Source organism: Phyllopteryx taeniolatus, chromosome 2, assembly GCF_024500385.1.
Source record: "Phyllopteryx taeniolatus isolate TA_2022b chromosome 2, UOR_Ptae_1.2, whole genome shotgun sequence".
Taxonomy (NCBI): domain Eukaryota; kingdom Metazoa; phylum Chordata; class Actinopteri; order Syngnathiformes; family Syngnathidae; genus Phyllopteryx; species Phyllopteryx taeniolatus.
In genome coordinates, this window is record NC_084503.1 from 6,316,311 (window position 1) to 6,338,061 (window position 21,751).

The 21,751-nt window shown below is 42.6% G+C and overlaps 2 protein-coding genes across 2 annotated transcripts in view; both read left to right on the forward strand.

Moving 5' to 3' along the window:
* tcf12 (transcription factor 12) overlaps positions 1 to 5,803 on the forward strand; it is an 88,835-nt gene extending 83,032 nt beyond the window's left edge. Inside the window, 1 exon segment of the mRNA XM_061756695.1 lies at positions 2,852 to 5,803. The gene's annotated coding sequence lies outside the window, so the exon portion shown is untranslated.
* Positions 5,804 to 9,444: 3,641 nt separating this feature from the next.
* The window catches only part of cgnl1 (cingulin-like 1), a 35,825-nt gene continuing 23,518 nt past the window's right edge, over positions 9,445 to 21,751 (forward strand). The window contains exons 1-8 of the mRNA XM_061756717.1: positions 9,445 to 9,648; positions 12,832 to 14,455; positions 15,414 to 15,508; positions 17,508 to 17,610; positions 18,767 to 18,868; positions 19,047 to 19,183; positions 20,148 to 20,286; positions 21,261 to 21,473. Of these exons, the coding sequence (XP_061612701.1) occupies positions 12,884 to 14,455; positions 15,414 to 15,508; positions 17,508 to 17,610; positions 18,767 to 18,868; positions 19,047 to 19,183; positions 20,148 to 20,286; positions 21,261 to 21,473 (2,361 nt within the window). The 5' untranslated portion in view covers positions 9,445 to 9,648; positions 12,832 to 12,883. The remainder of the gene's footprint in view (positions 9,649 to 12,831; positions 14,456 to 15,413; positions 15,509 to 17,507; positions 17,611 to 18,766; positions 18,869 to 19,046; positions 19,184 to 20,147; positions 20,287 to 21,260; positions 21,474 to 21,751) is intronic.

The following is a 21,751-nucleotide window of genomic DNA, read 5'->3' on the forward strand; positions in this document are numbered from 1 at the left end:
GTTGGGTTTGATAAATCACCAAATAAATCAAAGATTGAAGTGCGTGCCAATTCATTTCCTTTTGATTGAGCATCCGATTGAACATCTCTCCAAATGCCACGCAGTGAATGATTTCACCTTTCTGATCCGAAGGTACGGCTAGAGAAAGTGAACACACCCTTGTTGCGATACAAGGTTTTTGCTGATGAGAACAACATTTTTCTCCAGGCAATCACAAGCAGCCATCTGTCTGTCTGTCTGTCTGTCTGGTATGTTCACAATATATGTATATCTATTTATATACCCATAGCCCATGTCTGCCCATACATTTCCAATAGAATTGAGATCAGGGCTTTTGCGATGGCCACTGCAAAGCATTGACTTTGTTATCCTCACGCCACTTGCTAACCAGTTTGGCAGCAGGCCGTCGTCCAGTCGGAAGAGCCATTTGCAGCCGAGCTTTAACCTCTTGAGACGTTGCGTCAGTATTCCCGCAGAATGTTCCTTCCTCACGATGCCATGGAATTTGTGAAGTGCACCAGGAAGCAAGCCGCCGCCCTCCTATTTCAAAGTTGTTGCGGTGGTCGTGCGGTTGTTCTCATTCTATCGATTGCGCTAGCTATCGTTCTACCTTGTCTTTTGACCCGCTGTATATCTACGCTATGTATCGGTATCGCTCTCCAGCTGTACCTAGCTAACTACCCCTATATCGCTATCGCTAGCTCTATCTACTTCTGTACCTTTATCGCTACAAGTTATCAATGTCTTTACCTGTGTTTCTCTTTATTGCTATCGATTTGCCTCCAGGGTCCAAAATGAACATGACGAAATGATGTGTTTCGCGAGTGAATCTCCGAGCGCCACTCGCCATGTGGTGAGTGAGTGTAAGCAGAGGTCCGCGAGTACACAACGCCGGTCAGGGTCGGGAATCGGGGATTGGAGTGATTTCCGGTCCCGATTCCGCTCCCTCATTTCGATTCCGGTTCTAAACGATTCTCGATTCCGATTCTTTCAGGGGGGGCTGGGTCAAAAATGTTTGCATGGCCTAAGTAAAGGGTGTCCAAATTCTGAACATCCATTTTCTTAGCAGCCCGCAGCATAGACTAAAATGAACATTTGAATCGGGGCTTCTGTTTAACCAGTATCGATAGCAAACCTATTAACTCAAATGAAATGTGTGTGGAACGAACCCAATTGACTTAATAGTCATGAATTAATGTTTGCGCTAAAAGTTCAACATGGCAGTGGTAAAATAGTTATTTGCCACCGTTTGTTTTCCCGTCAAATGGTTTATATGTGCAAGTTTGAATCGAACATCCTGTTTTGCGCATGTAGCGCTTTTATTTTGAAGGGTACGCACCGGAACTCAGCATTTTGGCACCAAAGGTAACTTCACACGACACCGGTGAAAAACGCAAGTCAAACTAGACGGCAAAAAAAAAAAAAAAGAGTAATGAATGGAACCAGATGCTCTGTAAAACGTTGATTCCTTAACGTAGTGACCGATAAGTGACCGCAGGGTTTGTGTTTGTGATGCTGTGAGACAATGTTCATGTGAACGTTGTGTTGCTAGTTTGACCTTTGGGGAAGTTTTAGCACAACGTCAGGCTTGCCATGCGACTGTTTCTACTTAAATCATTCATATTTTATTCTTGTTGTCTGTCATCAGCTCTTACGTTGGCTTGAAGACTAAAATAAGTGTGAGACGTCTTCGCTGCCTCGATGTTGACATTTTATTTTTGTCTTGTACCTCCCAAACTACTAATGATTTTGATTCGCTTAGTAAGTATGCTAATATCACGTCGGGGTTATTGTTTTCATTTTGGACTTTGAGGAGTGTTGTTAACGAAAGCCGTTAATGAAACTCTCTAGCCGCTTAAGTTTTGAGCATAGATGCTATTTTAGAAAGTTTTAAAACAATGTTCATCATCGAGATGAGACAATACGGAAAAAATGAATAATGATCTTTTCTTTTTTTTTTGGGGCCAGATGGCGCTGTCCTACAACAGACACATTAAACAGGCTCCATATTACAAGCTACAAATGTTCCGAATATTTCATAATCCAACAATCAGCACAGCAGTTGTATTAAGCAAACTCCAAACTCTGCAAAACCGAATGAAATGAAACATCGTCAGCCTGATGTCCTTGAAAATCCTTGAAAAGTCTTCAATGATGAAAAAGGAATCCCACAGAGGCGCTAATGTTGTGCTTTGTCAGTCGACGGGAGGCCAGACTTTACGGCTGTTCAATAAAACCTTTTTTTTTTCTTATTGCTGTTGTTTAATTTTCTCCGTTTGCATCCAACAGTAACACCCGTATCTTTCAAATGATACACGTTCCACGTGCCGTTATCGCGACGATAACGGTCTTTCAATGTATCGGTCAACCCCTATGGAAAAGGATTTCATATTTGTTCAACTTGGCCGGTGAGCCAAAAAGTTCATTCGGCCCGTCTGTCTGTCTGTCTGTCTGTCTGTCAATCTAGTCAAGCTAGCTCTTTTTCTACATCGTGTATCTTGATGTATTCCATCTTTCTCTCAATGTATCGCTATCTTCATCTCTCTCTCTCTCTCTCTCCGTCTATCCACTTGTCATCCCACAGGATTGGGTTTTTGGTCTGGGCTGTACATATACACGTATCCATATTGACTTGAAGTTCCAGTTGTCGCTGAGGAAAAACAAGCCCCAACATGATGCTGCCACCAGCATATTCTTCACTGCGGCTGGTGTCTCTTAGCACGTGTCCTTCGGTCAAAACGTTGAATCGGCGGGGGGTGTTCACTGTCCGTATCCTCGATAAATGTGTTTCACGTATCGTGTGATGACCTAGCGCCATCTCTGACGATACTGTTTATCTTGTGTGTGACAGATCAAACATTTCATCCCGTCTGAGAATGGCCACTTGCCTCCCTGCGAAGGAGGGGGGGGGGGGGGGCTTCCCGCTCCGTTTGCACCACTTTGTGGAGGACCATAGACCAGCAGAAGCCAAAATCACAGACTAAGACCCAAGACGAACACGATCCAGTCCCGGGACGGACGAGGAGCCCGCTCGGCACTCTGTCTGCAAATGTCTCCCCCCAAAAAGCGAGAAGAATCTTGAGCGCATGTTACGCAGATCTGTGAGAAGCGCCACGCTTCTGAACAATCCGACTTTGCAGTCTCCTCCGATCCCACGCGGAGGTTGCCTCGTGCCTAAACTCAATTGACGAATGCATTGTAACAGCAACTTGTTTTCTTTTTATTTATTAAGACCATGAGCTCAAAGTTTAGTGTCTAAAGGGAAAATGTATCCATTTTTTTTTGGGGGGGGGGGGGCTTTTCAGTTGAACCCGTAGTTTGCCAGTGTCATAGTTAAACAACAAAGCACTCCAACCTGGGAGGTGAAATGTGTTGGAAATCACTCCCTGTCACTATAGCGTGCGCAATACGGTGAGCTTGCCATTTTCTCAGCGCTCTTCAAATGTATTGCGAGCATATGTAATTCCCGATATGGATCCCGTGATGCGTCGAGAAAAGTAGTGAACAACGATGGTCGCTGGTGTCGCAAAAGATGCATTTCGAACCCAACCGGTGCGTCCCATAAAGCATTGCGACGACACACAAAAACGAGTTTCCGTTTCCACGGTATTGTTCGATTGTCGGCGAAAGAGGCAAATTCTTAAGTCATATCTTTCATAAAGGAACATAAATGGACCTAGTGTTTTGTTTGTTTTCATTTTGTAAAATCAACAATGAATTTACAAAAATCTATAGATTCTATAGATTATTTATTTGCTTCATTATTTATTAAGTTCCACCAGCCGACGTCGAGCCGGTACATTGTAACTCTGGCGCCCCCGAAGTTAGTGTTGAAAACAATTTGGATTTGATTGATGAAAGTGCGCTATATAGTTCACGATATCGTTAGCCTATGAGCATAGTTGCCCAGGTCATTTTTATTTACTGTTGCCAAATCAATAATAAAAACAATTTGCTAAAAATCGTTTTTTCTTGTTTTTTTTTTCCGAAAACCATCAAGTATGACTTAGGTAACTATGCTACTAGGCTAACGATATAACAATCCCTGTGCAGTGGAGCCTTGAGATACACATTTAATTCGTTCTGCGCCCACACACGTAACACTCGATAATATTGTGCTTAATAAACAGTCTTACCTGCTTAATAAGCTGCAGTAACATTAGTTGTTCTTTGCAGAAGATAAAGAATATATATATATATGTGAGTATTTTTATATTGTCTGTCTACGTGTTGCTTCACCCATTACGTGTTAGCATTACTGCCATAATACAATTCTCGGATCTCGATTTTTTTTTTTGCTGGCAAATCAAAGCAAAAAAAAATCGTCCCGACAACTGCTCGAGAGTCGGGTGAGTCGTATTTCAAGGCGCCACTGTAAAGCGATGAGGGAGTCGGGAATGAATACAGCCATTAAGTTATTGGCCATTTGAGAGACATGTGTGCGCCATGTTTTTTTTTAAACACTAAACCTTTATTTAAAAAAAAAACAACAAAACATTGTTTTAAAAGTCTATTTATATTTGTTTTTTTCTTCATTCGTCCAACAAACATGGAACCAAAAGTTTGTGTTCATTTAGTTTCAATGAGTTTGTGTCCGTCGAAGGCGAACAAACTCAAGTTTGACTGAAAGCTCCCATTTCATTTGACATTTTTAAAAATAACACTACAATAAATGCACAGCAAATCTTCGCATTCGCTGCATATTGGTAGTGTCTTAACGAAAGGATATGCATTTAGCCATCGAGTATTCTATGTATGCAGAATGGTAGATGTAGTTTGACACTTAATGTCTGGTTTTCAATCCGTCAGATTGCTTTCAAAAAAAATCAAAAATAATAATAATAACGATGACCGCTTCTTCTCCCGGACGGATGACATTACGTCTTTGTTTGTCTCGATACAAGAAACGCAGGTATATATTTGTGTCAAGTCATTTCTTCCAGCTTTTAGTTATATCTTGCAAAACCCTATACAATAAGCCAGACTTGATATTTCACACTTTGCTAAATACTATATATATATATATATATATATATAAGGTAATTTTGTTGAATTGTAGCACAACAATGAACAAAAGATAAGATGATTTCCTTTTGGTTATGGCTTTATTTCTGTTTTGGTGTGCATGTTTTATTTTTCGATAGTCTTTGGTCCTCGCTTTATATTCCATTTCATTTGTATTTTGTCTCCTGAGGCGTCTGTACAAAAAAAAACTTCCATTGGACTCAAAGTAACCGTTTACATTTGGAATCTATCATTGAGCAGTTTTGGTGTGTGTTCTCCGTCGCTCACGACTTGTGTAATATAGGCACACACACAAAAAGCAAAATCAAAAGGAGAGCAGTTAAAAAAAACACACAAAAAAAGCATTTGGCTTATTTTTCACTGTAGTTAGTCTTTTCTACAATAATACTGTAAGAATATTTCTTGAATTCTAAATATTACTCTTTCTAGATTTTTGAAAGCAAAAGTTTGGAGTAAAAAGTTTCTTACTTTATTTTACTATATTAGGTAGTAAAATGTACATGGTTACTTAACCATAACCTGTTTGGTTATTACCGGAAATGTATATGTCCAGTCCAGTCCAGTACTCGCGTAAAACGCTTTCAGTACGAGCTTGATGTCCATTCTCGAGCGTCCGGTGGTTGACTGAGGAACATTTATGTCCAACTCCAAAACCTGTTGCCAATGCACATCTCGACAATGCGGCAATGAGAATTGACATTTTCTGTCTTTTTTTTTTTTCAACAGAAAAACATGTAAATAACATTTATGTTGCAATAAATGTGCCATCTTTTTTAAACTGGAGTTGTTTGGGTGTTTCTTTCAACCCGCGCGTGTATCTCCATATTGCTTTGTGCGGCTTGATATTTATTCGGATTCACATTACATGAGATTAACGACGCTTTCGAGTTGGAACCGACACGCTATGGTCCTACGAATAAAGGTGTCTTCATACCTGCGTCCTTTGCTTGTCTCTCCTTATTTTTTCTTTGACCCCAAAAACCTCTCACTCACACGTGAAAACTCTGACTTCACCCCCCCCCCCCCCCCCAAAAAAAAATTCAGAATCACCTAACCTCGCATGCACTCAAAATGACTCACTCACACTCATCAAAAAACACACACTGCAAAAAAACTCTCACACATAAAACACACCCGAAAAAGTCTCACGCGACAAAAAAAAATTGCACTCATGGGGAAAAAACACAAAACCTTTGACCTACACCATAAAACCTGTCAGTCTCCAATGCAAAAACAATTTACTCACAGCACTCCAATAAAATCCTCAAACACATACATCAGACTCTCACTTAGCATCAAAAAACTCTCACATTCACCCCAAAAAATGTTTTAACTCCCCAAGAAATCACTCATCCAAAAAAACCCCACCCCAAAAAATCAGTCCCTGAAAAAACTCATACCCCCCCAAAAAAATCACTCACATTTAGCCCAAAAACTTCAACAACAACAAAACACACACACACACACACACAAACTAATTCACACCAAATAAACTCTCAAACACACAGAAACTCTCTCTCGACATAAAAACTCTCACATTCAACCAAAAACTCTCAAGTAACACAGTCACTGAAAGGTCTCGCACACACCCCTAAAAAGTCATTTGAAATCGATTTTTTTTTCTTCCAGCATTCAGTTACACCCAACCCAAATGACTTTTTTTGATTTCAATTTGAGATGAATCTTGGGAATTGGTACGAGCTGCCACTCTACTCTCGCGTTCGGCTGGGAGGGCTGCATCCCGACGGGGCTGGTGAAAACCTCCCAGAAACCCAGGAACCTCAATGCGCACCGCACCGTAAATCACAGGCGTGGAATTATCCCTCCCCGGATGTGAGCGCTCCTCGCGTCCTCTCTCCCCTCCGATGTCTGCGAGCGCACATCCGCTCTCCAAAGTGCCGACTGCTCTCGTCTGATCACGGAGGCAACGTTAATCACCGCCGTCGCATTTCAATATGTCTTCTGGGGGAACATGTGAGAGTGTTGGGCTGGAGGCAGTTCAGATTTATTTATTTTTTTAGGAACGGGACCACCGTGTCTGCAGTCAGGGCCGCCGGCCCAAAAGGTCCTCGGCACGCATCCCCCAAGACGGACGAAAGAGTCTGCAACTCCCAACAGTGAGTGTACGCAGTCGCCCACTTCATCACTGCATCTTTGTTTCATCGCAGAACTTACCAGGTCTTAGGCATTCGCGGATTTATGGACAAAGGTCCATCCATCCGTTCTTTCATTTGCTACTGCTTATCATTATAGCCTCTCTCGAACTCCAAATATACTTTCACGTTCTTTAAAAAAACTGTCAACACACCAAAAACTCCCACATTACCCAATAAACCTCGAACGTACACGCACTTCCAAAAAAACAACATACACCCCAAAAACTCACAATACATCAAAAATCACATACACTAAAAACCTCTCACACATACCAAAACTAAAAGTGTAACCCACTCGTAAAAAAAAATCACGCACACCATAACAATACCCAGGCAAAAACTCACTCATACAAAAAACTGTCAGTCACCAAACAAACCTTGCGCACACACACACACACACACACACTCACGTAAACCAAAAACCCCACACATACCTAAAGACCTCTCACACTCTTACACACAAAAAACTCACTCACACCAAAAATGCCTCTCACTCACAACGAAAAACTCTTCAATTACAACAACAAGCCAAAAAAATTCTCACACAGAAAAAAACTCTCACTTATACAATAAACATACAAAAAAGTCACCAAACAAACCTCACACACCAAAGAAAACTCACATAAACCAAAAACCTGTCACACATGCCTACAAAGTACCTCTCATTCACACAAAAAACTCTCATAGTCACCAAAAAAGTCACACAGCCCAAAAACTCACTCACAAACAAAAATTCACATGCACCAGTTTCTGACACACCAAAAAAAAAAAAAAAAAAAAAAACTTTAACACAAACCAACCAAATCTCTCACACTACCAAAAAACTGCATACAACTGAAAACTCTTTCTCACACAACAAATCTGACACTCCCAAAACACGCACGTACGACTAAGGCCTCTCGTGCAAAAAAACTAAACAAAAACACACCCCAAAAAAATCTCAGGCGCACCAAAAAAACTCTCTGAGTTGCCCCCAAATAGCTCTCACTAACAAAAACCTCTCACACAAAAACCCTCTCAGGCACACGCAAAAACTCATCACTTTCCCCAAAAAGGATCTCACTCACAGCAAAAAAACTTTCACACTGAAAAAGCCTCTCAGGTATACCCAAAAAAGTCTTACATTAAATCACTCACTCCCAAAAAATTCTCACATTTACCAAAAAATTTCACTCACAACAAACAAACCTGTCACACACACACACACACACCTAAAAAACCCTCACTCACACAAAACTGTCACTTTCACCAGAACACCTCACTCACACAAAAACTTCCAAACTCAATAAAAAACTCTCCAATTAAACAACCTTCTCAAACACCAACACATGGTCACATTAATGATGGAAAAGGTTTTAAAAAACCTGGCATTTGAACAGGGGTGTGTAGACTTTTTCTATCCACTGTAGCTGCATGCTATTTACAGTCAGCTCAACAATTACATTCATTACATAACAATAAGCCATCTGTCATGATTTACTATGCTTTCTGTCAAAGATGAATACAGTAATTATTTTATTTCTTATTGTTATTGATTAATATTACCACACGTTATTAAAACAACAACAACAATAATAATAATACCAATAATACTAAGATACAATAATACATAATTATTGATGTAATTCTATTTGAGTGATATATATATGCACCGTATACACGCATATTTAATAATAATAATAATTATTATTATTATAGTTTTACATACTATGCAATTAGAAAAAAAATACAAAATATTATTTTATTTTAACGTTTATTTGTATTATTTCGTGCACTGTGTTACAAACGATATCGCATTCAGCAGGTCGCGTTATTCATCCACCAGATGGCGCTGTCGATTTTAAAAACGTGTTCACCCGCCATCCCAAAGTTTCTGGAGTCACATCAAGAAGTGAAGAAATCAGGATTTCGTCAGATTTAATTTCGGGCACAATGTGCACAATTTGTATTTATGGTGCAATACTTAAAAATGGCAAAATTGAAATGTGAATTTGTATTTGGTAAGGTTTGTTGAGTGTCTCATAGGCTGAAAAACAAACCCCCCCCCCCAAAAAAAAAAAAACAGGTTAAGTGACTTGTGAGTGCAGTACTCCATATGTGACTGCAATGTAAAGCACTAGGTGTGGTTTCATGTGTTGTCATCGCTGATCCGGGCTGGTCCAGTCGGTCCAGTTTGTCCTGGGGTGTCGACCACCGGCCGGCCTGCTCGGGACCCCAGCGGTGGGTGGCTCGCTCCGTGCGCTTGTTTCAGTGGGCGGGGCGGGCCGGAGTCGGGGCGGCGAGCGGCCGTCCTCCTCCTCCCACTGTCTCCCTCCGTAAGCAGCACTGCCATAAATAAGTTGACAAACCGCGGCCCGGCCACTTTGCTAACTGCATTAATATTCTCAAAACCATTTTTGTTATTAAAAACGATAGACGAAGAGGGAGAGAGGGGGGGGGGGGGGGCGCGGAGTGACGACCGCTAGCGGTGAGTAGCTAACAATGTCTTGTGATGTTCGTGTGTTTGTCGTGAGCGGCCAAACTCAACGAGCGGCGACAAATTGACGACTTATCAGACGGTTTGTTCGCTTTAAATGTGATTTTTTGTTTTTTGCCGTGATTGTCCTGTTTGAAACGAGCTCCATAGTGGCTGCTGTCGTACTTGGAAGCCACCTGTTGCGCCGAATGTGCTCAAAAAGTGCGTCAGTTCAAAAAAAGTCAACTCAATCTCCTTTTGCTCCTATTTCCACTCCGTGACATAGCAGGGGTAGGTTTTCTTCTCGTGGGCAGGTTATCGGCGTGCTCAGGTCTCCTCGCACTTGACAGAGAATTCCCACGGAGAGGTGAAGAAAAAAAGAAAAAAAACATTCATTCCTACGGGCAGTGAAGGCGGCACCTATGAAATACATTGGGCACAAGTAGCATAAGAAAAAAGATACTGTTCATCCATGCATTCATTTTCGGAATTTTTATTTATTTTTTTTGTTTCCAGACCCGCCTGCACGAGGTGAAAATCCGCGTTATAAAAACACTATAAATATACACCAATATATTTGACCCCTCCCACACACTTAAGACACATCTAAACCTTTTCAAACACACTTAAACTTGTAGAATTGTTTTTTAAAAGTGTTCCTTAGCGCCTGCTCTCACTCTCTCGCTGTCAAGAAATGGGAGACAATCATATAACATCACTTGGAGGAAATGAAAACGCTCTTGCTTGAGCAGTTCTCCAAATAAGAGGAAAAGCATGCGTGCGTCAAGCTATTTATCAGAAGTTTACCCTAAAACGTGCAGATAAAATAAAAGACAATTAAGCATTGTATATTTCAACATGAAACTCTTCAACCAAACCATAGAATTTCCTGTAATGAAAGTCCACTAGCTTAACGCTAACATATAATGTGAAACGCAATAGACCGGCTAATGCAAATTAGCTTTGATGTCATTGTAATGCTTACAAATCTGCAGTCGTTTCACGGCTAAACTTTAGCCTAGCCCAGCTGACTTCGGGCGTGCGGCGGAATACATCATGGACTGGTCACCAGCCAATCACATTCACAGCGATGGACAAACAAGTGCAGGGGTTCTCATCTCTACCACACTACAAGAGGGGGAACCCAGTTTGACAACCGCTGATTTCAACCTAACAGGGACGCTTTGGGATGTGGGAATAAGCCGCAGCGCCGAGAGAAACCCACACAAGCGTGGAGAGAACATGCGATAATTATTTACACAGGAAGGTCGCGACTCGAACCCAAAACGGATGTGCAGATGTGCTAACCACTTATTCCACCGTGCTGCCGGGAAAAATACAATGACAAGAAAATGGTTGCACAGTAGTTGATGCTCTTGTGTTAAATTAGGCATGAAATGTTCTGTGGTTGCGCGGCCTCGTGCATCGCGGTGTCCTTAACTTCTTTTTTTGGGTTACTAATTCAAGAGCTCCATTATGCAAAATCACTCTTGAGGGAGTGCAAAACAAAAGGAAGAAATTATTCCATCCTGGAATTTTGTCAGCATTGCAAGAACATGCATTTCCTCCATTTTCCTCCGCAAAAAAAGACAACTCATGTTACCGATACAAATGTTTTTCCAACTGTTAAAAAACAAAACTGCAGCAACATAGAGTGGACTCTCTGAACTTCAGTCAAACTATTAAGGAATTCAGTGGGAAATTCACACCTTGACATTTTTATGCTCCTTATCAGTGGTGTTCGGAGTGGACCAGTGTCATGGGACTGTTACTGTTGATACGGCTGTTGTTGTGCCCATTGTTCTCTCGTCCCTCCCCCGTCTGCTCAACTCCGCTACCCGGTTTTATCTCTCTCGCTACCCTCTGCTCCTCTGTTTTGTCTCTCCATCTCAACCCGACTGGCCCCACGGAGCCTGGGTTCCGTGAGAGGTTTCTTCCGCAGCTCATTCAGAATGCAGCAGCTCGGGTTCTGACCACAACGTTGAGGTCAGAACTTATTAGTCCAATTAAGTCTCTACCATGGCCCCAGTTCTGCTACTGGTCTAGCCATCCATCCATCCATTATCCATAGCGCTTATTGTGCTGGAGCCCATCCCAGCTGACTCTGGGCGAGAGGCAGGGTACACCCTGGTCTGATCGCCAGCCAATATAAACAAACAACCATCTGCACTCACATTCACACCTACGGGCATTAAGCTAGCATGCATGTTTTTTGGAATGTGGGAAGAAACCGGAGAAAAGCCACGCAGGCACGGGGAAAACATGCAAACTTGACACAGGCGAGGTTGGATTTGAACCTGGGAGGCAGATGTGTCAACCAGTCGGCCGCTGCCGTCTGGAGCCAGTATAAAATACCAAATACTAGAAAAAGTTGGTTTGGTAAAAGTATGGTACCTTTAATACATACATATTGCATCACTTGAGATGATTTAGTTTGATAGTAAACACCCTCCTGTCACCGCCCACTGGCTACATTGATTTCAAAAGGGTGTCTGCCATGAGTCTGTCCTGGCCCGTGAAACCGTGTGACATATATCCTGCCTCGGCCTTTGTTGTCGTCATCCTTATCAGAGCCTTCCTCCAGGCCCATCTCCGTTCGTCTTTATATTGTTCCATCAGGTCAATGCAAACAGGAACTGTGTGAAGGCCCATTGTCCACAGCAATGCATGGTGCCTGCTGATGACTTTGTCTGCTGCAGCCTTCGCAGGCAGAAATATGTCTGAGCGACATCCTTTAGTGTTTGTACACTGTTTGATATTTATGACTTGTTTTGCTGCTAATTTGTCAGTGTTTGTAAACATGCTCCTTATTGTAAATGACTCTCACATTTAGTTTCACTTTGACTGGAGTTTTACACATACTTAGACTTATGTTCTCTTGAGCGGTATAATCTACAGTAAGTTATTTTTCACACCTGATAACCATCATTGTGTCATACCAAGTGTGTTAGTCACAGACTTGGAGGAACTTTGTTAAAGGCCACCTGGTTATATGTGCCTCATGTTGAGTCTCAGAAGTTCAGTGAGTCTCGGGTAGCTTTTTGGCAACACTCTGGTAAAAAAGAAGGATTCAGTACAGCAAGGCTGGCTGTAACGCTTTCCTCAGTGTCTGACTGTGGAGAAAGAAGGAAAAACAGTTAATTGAATTATACAGCCTCTCATTTCCGACTAATAGACCCTCTCTATTTCTTCCAGCGGAAGGGCGCCTGATCCAGGGAGAGGGATTTATTTTCCTTCTGCATTCCCGATGGAGTCTTACAGAGTGACTGGCATTCCTCCTACTGGACCACAGCGGGGCTACCCCCAACCATCTCACTCCTCCAGGCCCCACAGCAATGGAGGTGGTACATATGGTCTCAGCATCCGAGTCCAGGGTATAGATGGGCACCCCTATGTAGTTCTGAACAACCAGGACAGAGGTCCTCAGTCATTTATTGATCCCAATAGCAATGGCTACATTGAGACAGAAGGTTCTTTTATTGATAACTACCATGAGTATGATTTTCGAGGAGACAAGGACGGTGGACCCACAAGTCCCTTCGGGGAGTACAGGTCTCAGAAGATGATGCAGTACGCGGCCTCTCAGAACGACTCAGATTCACAAGGAAGAAAAGCGCAAAACCTTTTGAACTTTCAGAGGCACCCTGAGATTTTGCAGCCCTATGATCCAGAGACCAACTCGCTGAACTTCCACAGTGTACCTTCAAGGCCCCTTTCGCTTACTGAGACTGGAACTCGGTCCACATCCGCGGTATCTGCACCGTCCCACAGCAGGTCTTCTAGCCTAGATCAGAACAAAGCTGCCGGATCGAACAAAAATCAACTTCCGTCTCCGAGCCCGACTGACACATCATACCAAAAACCAAAATTGTCTCCTCAGTCTTTGGGTCCAGCCCAGGATTCTCAGCCTCAGACCAAGCCGCAAGTGGCTCCGCCCCAGTCTAAATCTCGTCTCAGCAACCAGAGTCCACCTCCGCCCAAGCTGACACCCAAAAGTCATACCCAAGCCTCCACTGTGTCCAGTCCCACGAGTGAGCAGAAAAAAATGCAGTGCAAGTCTCCCCCTTCAGTGAGCAGTGCCAACTCCAGCCTTGATCGCAAACACCACGAGCCAGATGTCCTTCCCTTGAGGAGGTCTGACTCCAGTGGACCTGTTCTTCAGTCGTCTTCTCGCTCACGCCACCCCTCGTCATCCTCAACCTCTAAGCTCTATGCGGACGAGAGCATAGATGCGCTGTACGCGGACACTATCAACCGCCACGAGAACCGGCGCTACATCCCTTTCGTGCCAGGGTCGGGCAGAGATATCGACAAAGGCTCCATTCCCGGTGTCGATGAGCTCATTGAGAAGTTTGACGGCAAAGACGGCAACCGCCATCGGCGTGGCAGGGCTGGGCGAAGAAACCGGATTAATCCTGAGGACAGGAAACGCTCTCACAGTGTGGATAGCGCCTTTGGTCTGGTAGAAGCATCCGGCCCCTTGGATGAGTCTAGCCGCCGTAGGGGCACATCAATGGAGCATGTCCTGCGGCCCTCACAGCTCCGCCTGCAAAGAACAGCTGGGAATCAAGACCCCTGGTTCATGGTCAACTCCAAGCCACCATCTCGCGCCACCAGTGCCCCTGGATCCCCACAGAGCACCTTGTCTACAGGTGTAGGCTACATCCAGGGATACCAAAAAGCCCAGAGCCATTCCAATGTTGTAACGCTCAAGAATAAAGACTCGGTGGATACTGCGTCTTCGGCAGGCAATATATCCATGTCTTTATCCAAGTCCACGACTGTCAACAAAAAAGCCAGCACAGACAGCGATGTACAGGTAATATAAAAAACACCATAACACTAGGTGTTACCAGTGCCCTGTTTCCACCAGTTCAGTTGTTTCCAATTTGTAGTTCTCTGAATTTCAGTTGTCAAAAGTTGTGAAGGAATTCATTCAATACTGCACCAGATTTTGCCACAGTGCTAATCACCTCAGTGATAAAGTAGTTGTACTACCATACCATGCCAAGTTGTATGTGGTACTATGTGAGGGCTGGGCGATAAGACCTAAACTAGTAGAGATCGCGATTCAAACATAAGTGTAGAAAATCATAATGGAAGTATTTGTAAATGGGTTACGTAGTCCCTAAGCACAGCTAAGCTGATTTAAAAAATAAATACAAAAACAAAGATCAAATTTAATTTTGAGAGCACGATTAGAACGATGAAGACTCAGCACTGTATTTTGCAAAAATGGCCCGGTGCGTGGGGGGGAGGGCGCACATAATTTGATGTGTAAAGTAAATCACGTGCGTCAACTTCCACGAGTCTTGCTAAAAGCTGTGCTAAAATTTCTAATTGTCATATGTAAGAAACAACAATGTTGAGATATTGCATTGTATTATTCTGTTACCAAAGCCCTTCTTAAAGTCACTTGAACAATAGTTCAACAAACTGTCATCCTTGTCTCTGGATTTCAAAACCAATTATTTCCAAAGTTGTTATTTATATGTAATAATATGAAGAGGTGATTAAACATTTGTATGGTCTCACTGTCATAACTGCCCTCTGAGGGAAATCCAAACCACAACGTTGTCTGCGATAAAGAGGAGTCGGCCCCCCCAGCTTTCATTTGTATCGGGTCACTCATTGTCAATGTCAAGGGCTGTAAGCTATTTTAGTGTTCCTCAATCAGGGACACAAGTTGCCACAATGGCTGATGGGATTTATGTTTGTTGTAGTAAATGAATGTCTGTTGTAAACCGGTCTGGCATCTCATTTCCTGTCCCATTCAGGCAACACCAGATCTTCTGAAAGGTCAGCGGGAGCTTTCACAACAAACACACGACGAGACCGCAAAACAGATTTTGTTCAATTACCTTAAGGACGGGTGAGTTATTACAGCTTGACCTCGTTCTGCTTTACTCCCTTTTTTCATGGGCGATTGATGCTGTAAAAACATACCAGTTTGGATCTTTGGGCTCGGAAGTTAAACCGCAACCTCAGCTCATTGCTCGTACGTCTGACAAATAGCACATTTGAAGTCATGCGTCGTGTAGGGAGAAGTTGTTCAGTGGGAGTAGATGGACTTTTTTTTAATTTTTTTTTTTATCGGAGCTGAACTGTTTATGATTAAAAGTGAAGGAATGTGTTCTTTTATCCACCCAGCCAAGCCAGGCCATCCAGCTGTGTGGATTTGATGTTTTTCACAATCTCACCTTCCCCCAGTGTTTTCTCTCAACCTTAGTGTAAATCAAGGGCTAAGCTTTTGTGTTTGCGTCTGTAATCTGACACGTATTGGCTGTCAAGGTAAGAAAACATCAAGGGTTAAGGTTAAACTGAGTAAAAGTGAAACAAATATGAATGTCTTTACAGTCTATCGGTGGTTATTGATTTTCTGCATAAGCTGCGAGAAGTTGTAAATGAGGGACGTAGCAAAATAAATGATCACGGCATTTCAGATTTGCTACACATTTTTGTAGATTTCCTTGCATTTCTTTGCGCGGCGAGTGGTCGTTTAGAAAAAGGACAGGAAACCGTTTGGGTGTGTCGGGGATACAGGTCAGGAGTCACAGGACGACAAACAAAAGGAAACCCAGATGGAAATGTTGGGATTGCAACTGGACTACATTCTCAAGGCCGCAAAGACAAACATGTGCCAACAGGAGTTGTCGATGCATAATCAAAGTCATCTGTGTGAGGGGAAAAGTGCTTGAGAGAATGTTTTCGATGTCGCTGACCTAATTTCAAGAAATAGTACATCGTTGTTGTCGTTAGAAAGTCGTGCAACTTTAGATTTAGTGATACTGATGCTTTTCATTCTGCTGACTTTTCCAAGGGAGGGGTAGATCCTCTGCGCTAAAAGTTTTTTTCGTTGAAATTTAGAGACAGACAGACGGACACAAAATATGAGGATTCATTAATTGCTGTATTTTTTTCAGCCAAATTCCAGCCAAAGACCATCCCTCGCATTGTGTGATTTGTATCATATTTGCTATCACCTACAATCAGGAAACACAACGTACACAACGTACTCCTGCACGTTCTAATGAGAACCAATTTTCGATTCGAAGCATAAGCGACACGCATACCAATATATATAATGTTTTTACAACAATACTTCATTCTTTTTGTAATTTCATATGTGCCTGTGGCTAAGTGCGGAGAGTTTCCATCGCTGAAATGCATTGGTGCAATCATGAACGGTGCAATCGATCGTTGACGACGGTCTCTCCAATAATCCATACTCTTCCATTTTAATGTTGCCCATTTCCTCTCTTTTTGGCTATCCATTTCTTGTTTGACAATCGTGCCATGTTTTTGTGGTTCAATAAAAAAATAAAATAAATAAATAAATAAATATATATATATATACACACACACACACACACACACACAGTACAGTTACCTGACCTGTATATGGAGCCTCAAAACCCGATACCGATTTCCATCATGCGGTGCTCAATCGCTTGGTTGTGTGGCGAGGAGTCGTCTGCACTCTGTGATTTACTACTACTTTAATTATTAGGTATCCTTATTTTTTTTTTTAATTATTATTCAATTGGCTCTCATTTGATTTTACAGGTGCACATAAAGTTGTAGCCGGTCAGTATACAAGTTTCGATTCCAGCTAATTTTGTTTTGATGTACAATAAATGCATCCCACAGCGCATATGTTTGATTGTGGCGCCAGAAATAGGAGTGGAGTTAGAGATGTGAAAAAAGGCTGTTTGTGCATTGAGGCGGCAGATCAAAGCAGCCTGACCCTTCGCTAGCCTTTCTGAGCTGGGATTGACTGATCTCTATTCCCAGAACCACCAGGGCCGACTGCAAAACAGAGTTTCCGTTTTACCCTCTGCTGACTGGTCTGTGCATGTCTTTGTCTGCAGAAGCACAGATAATGATGAAATGACCAAGCGAAAGGTCAACCTTGTCTTTGAGAAGATTCAAACTTTGAAGTCTCGAGCCACGGCAGGCCCTCCTGATGACAAAGTGAGATTTTGTTAGAGCCTCTGGTTTTCGATCTGCTGTCCAGTACCATAGGTTTGACTGTTCAGATCTGCCAATAATATACAGTGGTGCCTCGAGATGCGAGTTTCCTTCATTCCGTGACCACACTCTTAACTCAAAACACCCATATCTCTAATCATTGTTCCCCGTTAAAGTGAATGGAAATTGCATGAATCTGTTCCTGACTCCCCCAAAAAACAACAAAAAAAGGTTGTATTTTTCATAACAAAAATAGCACTCCATAATATTCTAATATAGAAAAACGTACAATAATATAATGAAATAGAATGTAAAGACATTGACATACAGATACATACGGATGTACATGAACACTCAAAAATACCTCAGTAAACTCTTTCTTTGCAGAGGATAAAGACTATGATACCTGTGAGTATTGTTATATTATCTGTCTACAGGTGTTGCTCCACTCCAATATTCCTTGCTTCAAGGGTTATAACTCTGTGACACTATGGTTTTGGTTAGCCCATCTATGGGGTTTCCCATTATGTGTTAGCATTACGCTAGCAGACTTTAAGGCAAGAATGTGCTTGATAAAGTACACATAGCGTAATTGTCTTCTGTTTGATGTTTAATTTGACAAACTTGAATTGGGAATGTCAGCAAACAGTTTAAGTCCTCTTTTTGGAACAATTGTTCACTATCTGCTCCAGTGAGGTGAGTTGTGTTCTCTGCCACCATACAGCACTTGTATCTCCAATTTTTGCTCACAAGTCAAAGCAAAGAAATTGTCCAACTGGCAGCTCTTACCTCGAAAAACCCGTAAGCTGGGTCACTCGTATCTCAAGGCACCACTCGCTGCATTGTACGTTATGAATTTAAAGCTAATGCATGATTTTACCACCATCCTTCAGGTTTGGAAGTCAGTGGGGCAAAGTATCCAGCCTCTTCAAATGTTGCCGTTTACTTCAACATTTACTTTGAATTTCACACGTTTCATTTAATGTAATACAAACATTACAGATCAGATGTTAAAGCTTGAAGAACAGCGCTCCTAACTTTGGATTTGACACTCTTAACACTCTTTAGCCCCCTAGTACAATCAGATGTCTCATGTGACATTATCCACTTTGCTCAAACGGAAAGTAAATATTTGTTGTACATTGTGTTCTTCTGTCAGTCCTTGGGTCAGTCTGCACAAACTAAAGCCCTGCAAGAGCAGAACGCTGCACTGGAGAAAAGAATGGCAGAACTAAAACAACAACTTCACGAACAAAGAACGGTAACAAACAAAAAAAAACCCAAAAAAGTTTGTCTATTCAAAATGTTATTTGCTCTGATCAGCAGGCTGGAGAAGTTGAGATGTAATGGACAACTTCAAATCCAACCAGTTCAGAACTGACAGGCTTTGCTGGTTAAACAAATAAAGAATAATAATGACAAAAATGTTTCCCTGTCAGAAAAATAAGGCAGACAGTATGGCAGCGTCAGGCTTGAAGGAGCTGCAGCGGGAACTGGATCGGACTACAGAAGAGTGGAAACGCTTGAAGGAAAAACTGGCCAAAACAGAGACGGAACTCCAGGCCACGCTTGAAGAGTAAGCACCCAAAGACCTCCACCAAGGCCTCTGTTGACTGCGAAATGAAGGAGTGATCGAGTATAATATACAGTAGACTCAGGGCCGACACCTAGTTTATGCTTGACGAATAGTGGCTTCTTCTATATCGCCTTCATATGTCCTGAAGTCGTCAAGAGAGATTTCTGAGAAACCTATGCCAAAGTTGACCTAGTGTGCCAAAATGTCATAGTGGAAGGCAGAAATAGAAAACATTACTCGCGAGATGGAGTCATTGTACTAGTTCGCCCGAGTTGTTTTGCTAGTGCACTAAATGATCTTGCTAGATATCCAGCTAAAGGTCCATGTGCTAGTTCACTCGTAAGACAATTCAGCGCTCTAGTAGAAAGACTGTGTATTACTAGTAACACTTTTTATTAGGGCACACTAGTTGGGCAACCTTGGCATTCTGGTAGGACAACTGCACGTTACTAGCGAGGCAAAGCTACTTGTGGGCATTTTGTTGCTACTAGTAGGGTTCAGGAGGCCACTAGTGCGTGGCATGTGCCTACTACTTGGTAGTACATAGACCATAGACCATTAGCTTTCCATATGCACTTTTTCTTTCTCCTTTTTTTCCAACTACTGTTTCCTTAAGTTCACGTCTCGCCGGTTAAGTTAGTGATTTGTTTTGTAGTACAAACACGAATAACTGGCGAGCTATATGTACTGTACATGTACATTGCATACGGCAGAAATACACAACCGGATTGTGATGCCATTTCCGCTACAAACTGTCCAGTCTGAGCCGTTGGGAGCTTCACTTGAATTGCTTTCAGCTTTATTGTAACAGTTGACGTCGACGCCCTTGCCAAGTTGTGGTTTATGTGAGAGTTTTCACATCGCCTATCATCCCGGAAGCAATTGAGACATGAGTGACTTGCCAGGGTGCACGTAGAGTGCGGGCCACTTGCCGTGTGTTGTGACGTGTCATGTGGCGTGCCAGGCTGTTCCAGGTGAAGATGGAGCGGGAGCAATACCAGACAGAGATCCGAGACCTGCAGGACCAGCTGTCGGAGATGCACGACGAGCTGGACGCGGCCAAGACGTCCGCTGCTGACGGCGAGAGAGACGCCGTCATGGCGGTGAGGCAGTGTCCTCACTAATCAGACAATTCAGCACACTAGTAGAATGACTAGGGAACACTAGTAAAACGACTGCATCTTACTATTGTTTTTCCCCACGACTTGCGCCACTTTTGGACTACTAGGATGCAATTAAACCTTGCTAGTAAACTACTGTCGGGGAAAAAAAACTCAAGGCAATCATTTTACTAGTGCGCTAAATCGCCTTACAAGTGAGGACAAAGAGTATGCTAGTACAACCGCCTTAAGTTGGATATCGAATGACTGCGCAAACAGCTTTGTCCTCAACTTTGGCATACCTCTAGTAGTGCTATTAGCACTACTAGCGACGTTATGAAATTCTACATAACATCAAACGCCTCACCTGTAATACTATTCGCGCACATGTCATTGAGTGCACGTTTTTTTCCTTACTAATAACATAGTTGTTCTACTAGTATGCCAACGTTGTGGTACTAGCGAGAACAAAGAGCGTATTAGTACATGGACATTAATATGGATATCAAAGAAATTGAATAAATGTTCATATGGCTTTATGGATTACTTTGACATACGAGTAGGACAACTACATGTTACTACTGAGGCAAAACTGCACTAGTTTACAACTGTGTATTATTAGTGGTGTTATAAAATTCTACTAATAAACATTTCGTGCTGTACTTTTTCTAGTACTTTTAGTACACACTTTTGTCTCACTAGTAACATGTAGTTGTCCTACTAGTGTGGAGAAAACGCCATATGGTAGTGGATGTTACTAGAACAACGGTTGTTCTACTAGTGCGCCGACTTGTCTTCCGAGTGAGGACAAAGCATCCTAGTACGTCTCCGTTCTGCTGGAAATCACAGATATTTCATGAATGCTCAAACCCATTGTGGAAGGGGCTTTCGGAAGCAACCCGATGGACATCGAGTATCAGGTTCTGCTTTCGTCCAGCTCAAGATCGTCACAATAGTCCAAACTCTTTTTTTTATAGGACATCATTCAACTGAAGGTGGAGTTGCAGGAAGTTCTCCTGGCCAAGGAGGAGCAGGAGGATGTCCTGAGGAGGCGGGAGAGGGAGCTGACAGCTCTGAAGGGAGCCCTGAAAGAGGAAGTGGCCGTGCACGATCAGGAGATGGACAAGATGAAGGAGAAGTATGAGAAACAGATGAGTTGTCTGCAGCGTTCCTTAGAGGAGTTCCAGCAGGTAAGCGAGCATCCCCCTCCCAGAAATCCTCCTCGGCATTCTTTCCTCTCACCCCAACCCCCTCGTTTGAAAACATACCATGTCAAAGGGGAGTGTGGAGATAAGCGCTGCTCGTGCTTCTTTTCCCACAAAGCAAGTTGCGTCATATGTTTGCCATCACAACTTTGAAGTAACACTATTTGCACATTTCCACTCGATGTATCCCGCGCAGCGTGGCAAAGAAGGCAGGATATATCCAGATAAACTTTCAAATTTCAATATGCTGTATGGAGGGGTTT